The sequence below is a fragment of the Myotis lucifugus genome, unplaced genomic scaffold, assembly GCF_000147115.1.
Source record: "Myotis lucifugus unplaced genomic scaffold, Myoluc2.0 scaffold_1351, whole genome shotgun sequence".
Lineage (NCBI taxonomy): Eukaryota > Metazoa > Chordata > Mammalia > Chiroptera > Vespertilionidae > Myotis > Myotis lucifugus.
Window position 1 is genome coordinate 39540 of NW_005872399.1, and position 5009 is coordinate 44548.

Consider the following 5009-nt stretch of genomic DNA (forward strand, 5'->3'; position numbering starts at 1 on the left):
TAGCTAAACATAATTCACAGAAGCCACAATGAGACCGGTGAGAGGGCAGAAATGCGGAATGGGCAGGCCTGCACCCACAATGCGATGATTAAGAATCAGAAGGGCCCTGACCGGTTCGGCTCAGTGGCTAGAGTGTCGGCCTGTGGACTAAAAATATGTTACTTGGCTACAGTAAAAGAAAACACAATATTTAATTCATAAGTACCACTCTGACAGACTAGCATCACATATCCAAATCATATTTAGCAACGGCTATTGTTTAGAAGTACTTACAGGGGTAGGCAAAAGTAGGGTTACAGTTGTTCACATGGAAAATAATACAATAATTAGTAAGTAATAGTACAAGAATAAACACTGTTTTGTGTACTCACAACTGTATACCTACTTGTGCCCGCCCGTGTGTAAGGCATTTAAACTTACACAGGTAGCCCAAAATAGAAAAATTAATATCACAGGTCTTTAAAATGCCAGCTGAGGAAGCTGGGACTTCTCTGTCAGCAAAGAAAGCTTGGGCAGAGCTGCCTCCAAATATCTGAAGAGCTGTTAAGTGGAAGATGGATTCACCGTATGGCCCCATGAATAAATCCAGGGCTAGAGGGTGGAAATGGCCAAAAGATTTGCTTTAGTGTAACCTAAATATACTAATAGTGGGATTCAAAGAATGCGAGTCCAAGAGTTCCCTATCCCAGGAAGTATTCAAGACAGAACTGGACATCCACTTGGTGGAAATGTTGCAAATATGAGACCAGTATTCCATGGGGATCGAAGTAGGTGCCCTTAAGGTCCCTTCCAACGTTGAGATCCTCAGACTGGGTCTCTACCCAGTAATGCTGCAGGATATCCTGTGCACAACTTCTCATGGGGACTTGTTGGATGTCAATTTCTCTAGGCCTCTGTCACCTTCTTCAAAAACATTCCCCCTTGCCCTAGCTGGTTTGGCTCAATGGATAGAGGGTCGGCCTGAGGACTGAGGGGTCCCAGGTTCGATTCCAGTCAAGGGCATGTGCCTTGGTTGCGGGCACATCCCCAGTAGGGGGTGTGCAAGAGGCAGCTGATCGATATTTCTCACTCATCCATGTTTCTAACTCTCTATCCCTCTCCCTTCCTCTCTGTAAAAAAATCAATAAAATATATTTTTAAAAAAACACACACATTCCCCCTCTATGCTTGAAGGCATACCAAGTTAACTGGAAGCTGATAACGAGCACTGAAGTATTTTTCCCATGTGACTCTGCACAGATAGTGGAGGGGTGTTCATCCTATTCCACAAATTTATAGAAGGTATTGATCAAATTTCTAAAGACCATGAAAAGAAATGGTTATTGAGGAGGAAATTAATATTTTGCTATTGTTGAAAAAGCTAGACTTTCAATACAATGATGGGCTGTATATTCACACACAGACCTCATGAGCTAACACGTATGAGAGGGCCAAGTAAAGGCACTGAGAGGGAAGAGACATCAGCCCAGGGCAGCTGAAAGAGGAGCTTCTAAGAAGCCTGCCAGAAAAGGTCCACATACAAATTAGCAGTTGGATTGGAACAAGCAACAGTGAGACTGGAACCTAGCACCAAGAATACAGATGGAAAGCTGTGCATGTGTGTGCGGTGGGTGTGGAGAAAAAGATGTGCCAATGCTAATTCAAGTTCCAGTGCAGGAATATGCTGGGTCTGCAAGCGCAGCTGCTAGCCCCACACAAGGCTCTCTATCACCTGACTCTGAGAAACAGCAGGTTACATTTATGGTGCTATAGAAGCTGGCTAGGACTGTGTAGTAAAAATATCAGATTGCTTATTTACTGTTCATTAAAAAGAAAAAGAAAAACAATAATGCACCATTGGTTTAATCAGTAATAGTAACTAAGCAAAATGTTGGGTTGTAGAACATAAAAAAGAGTGCCAATTCTATACAGGAGGTACAGGAATCAGGTCTGATGCTCAGAGGATGACCAAAGAGCCTGGGCCTAAGGGGACTGAACCTCCAAGATCCATAAGCCCTCACTCCAGAAACTTCTATGTCCCTCCCTCAGTGCCTTTGGTCTAGTTCTTAGGATTCCAACAGAAAGTGGTGAACACTGTTAGGCTTCACCTAAGAGGAGCTTTACTGGATAAAGTCCCCTCTCGGGCAAAGCCACCTGCAGCTGGTATTTTGCTAGACGTCACTAAGAAACTTGTATGCCTTCGTTTGCACCATATTTCTGATGTGAGACAGCAGACAGTGTAGCAGTGAAGCTAGAACAGTTGGAGAAGATGAAAGAAGGCTCAGTAGTATTAAAGCCTGATCTTTGAGCCACTGTAGTGATAGAGCAAACAATCTATAAACAGACACAAGAAAAGATCAGTCCACAACCTGGGGCAGGGGCAGTGCGGGATACGGAGAGGTGCAGGAGAAGGCAGACTCCAGTCCGCACCCATCAGAATTGCACTAATCCACCCTCAGGAAGGTATGGGAGTTAATACCCATACTTCCATATTTTCTTAAAAATTACTGCACAAATAGATCATTGTGCTTGGTTTCTAATGTAACGCTATGAATTATTTATTCCAAAGTGAAGATACAGCTATTCTACATGTATCTTTTTGAAGATAGTCCTTATTATGTTCCAACTTCAAAGAACACCTTCAGATATTGTTAAAGAGAGATATTGGAACCAGGTGGACTCCAACATGAAGGCATCAGACATTCAGCCACTGGGAAGACCAAGGATGCATATCATTTAAGGGCCCAACAAACTGCTATCTACATAAGTGCTCATTTCACTCAAGGAAACGCTTGCTTCATTCCTCATTCCTGGGCGTTTCAGATAGGTGGGCTAGCAGATAGCACCATGCATATTGACGAGGTGCTTCTGCCTGATGCGGAGTGATCTGGAAAGGCTTCACAAAGGAGCTGGGGTAAAGGGAACAGGCAGAAAAGAGTCCCATGCAAGAAGGTGAGCAAAGAGACAACGACAGGATTCCGCATGACTCGTCTGAGATGAGAGTGGGTACATCACAGGGCACAGAGTATGGGGGAGAGACTGAAAAGCTGTTCTGTCTCTCTTCCCTCATTGTGATGAGATGCAAAAATGGGAAAACTGCTCTTCTAGACCACGTAGGATGCTAGAAAGACAGAAGAAATGAAAATACAAAGGTTTGCTACAGGTTCCAAGGTTTGGATTACTGCAATTTTCCAATCATGGGGCAGTGGTGTCCAAATGCCAAGGAAATTCTAGCGTCTAGACTCTGGACCTAGCAGCTGTGACTGCCCTCAGAGTAAAGGCTGAGAGAGAGTAGAACCCAATTCCCAAAGTCACAGTCATCAGAGTCCTTCTGCTTCTCAGACAAGCCCGAGTAGCAGGAGGTGCAGAGACAGAGCAGTTAGCGGGCTGTGCCAGCCACAATCATTATGTGCACGGGACGTTCAGCACGTTAAAGCTACGAGTGTTTGAAACTGGAGTGACTATCAGCCAGACAGCACCAGAAGTGAGTGGGCTTCTTCCTGCAGGGCTCGGGTTCTTGACAAGCTCACTCACCCTGGGGATCTTCTGAGTGGATCTGGGGAATGAAATGTGTGACAAGTTCTAGATACATTTGCACTTTAGAGGATCAGAGATATTTCTTCACGACTGTCAACCAATTCTAAAATTTGAAGAGATGGGTTTTTCAATTATTAAATTACGTTGATCAATTTTCCACTTACCTTAAGGTCTCTATGAATTAACCCTTGTGAATGTATATAATCCACTCCTGTTACTATTTGCTTAAATGTTCCCAAAGACAAATCTTTGTTTGGAATCTCCCTTCTTCTGCTCTCAATCCAGTCTTCTAATGTCCCTTTATCACAGAATTCCATTTGGATGAAAAGGCACTTCGTCAATGATCTGGATATAAAATTCAAAGAGAAGTAACAATAAAAATAACTATAGAAAATACATTTCTTTCTCAAAATTATACCTTCTTTTCTTTTTTATCCTCACCTGATGATGTATCCTTATTGATATCAGAGAGAGAAGAAGGGAGAGAGAGAAAAACATTGACCACATGCACCAATGATTGAACCCACAACCTGCGTATGTGCCCTGACTTGAAATCGAACCAGCAATCTTTCGGTGTGTGGGATGATGCTCCAGCTAATTGAGCACAAAACACGTCTCAAAACAGAAATCTAAATAAATAAATTTGAATCACAATATAATAAACCATTTTTTATTTAAGCCTAAGTTCCCAGATGTCCAGAGCGTTATTTGTTTAACTAATTTATAAAGTATAAGCCTGTCCATCCTTTAATGCTGAAGGTCCTTGATCACCTTTCTAAAAAATAGGAAAGGGAACATTAATACAATAAAATTGCAGAAAACCAAATCTCATTATTATATAAAGTAATTTGTAGATATTGTAATTCACAATCAATATAATGAGCATCATTTTGTGAATAGGCACCTAGAGATGAGGAAATGAATTAGGCACTATCCTTACTGTCATGGGATGACAGTTGAATAGGAGAGAGGTAAAGGGAAAACAAACCTAAAACAATAGCACAAGGATAGGTACTCTAAAAGAAGTGCCAACAAACTGCTATGAGATATAACTGGGAGGACTGATTTTGCTGACCATGTTTTCTTTTTCAGCAATACGTGGGCCTCAATACTAACTTATATTCTTTGAACATACGCTGGCTAGAAGACAGAAAGAGGTAGACAAGAATTTGCTAAAAGCTGAAGTCCCAAGTGCTGCCAGGCAAGAACTCCTGAAACTGATGATAAAGTTCTCAGCACATTGACTGGGCTGGTGGCAGGAGATGATGAATAAACAAGCCCACAATGGCCTCGGGATTGCAGTGAGAGGACCATTCACAGGAAACACTGGGTGACTTCCAAAGAGGGATGCCAGCCCTAGCTGGCTTGGCTCAGTGGATAGAGCGTTCGCCTGCGGACTGAGGAGTCCCAGGTTCGATTCCAGGCAAGGGCACATGCCTGGGTTGCAGGCTAGATCCCCAGTGGGGGCGGGCGGGGGGGGGGGTAGTCCCCAG

At 43.0% G+C, this 5009-nt stretch overlaps 1 protein-coding gene across 1 annotated transcript in view; it reads right to left on the reverse strand.

Annotated features, from left to right (window-relative positions):
• Positions 1-127: 127 nt before the first annotated feature.
• LOC102421654 (interferon-induced, double-stranded RNA-activated protein kinase-like) overlaps positions 128-5009 on the reverse strand; it is an 18649-nt gene continuing 13767 nt past the window's right edge. Inside the window, exons 8-9 of the mRNA XM_023748387.1 lie at positions 3681-3861; positions 128-166 (exon numbers count right to left, since the gene is read on the reverse strand). Coding sequence (XP_023604155.1) covers positions 128-166; positions 3681-3861 — 220 coding nt within the window. The remainder of the gene's footprint in view (positions 167-3680; positions 3862-5009) is intronic.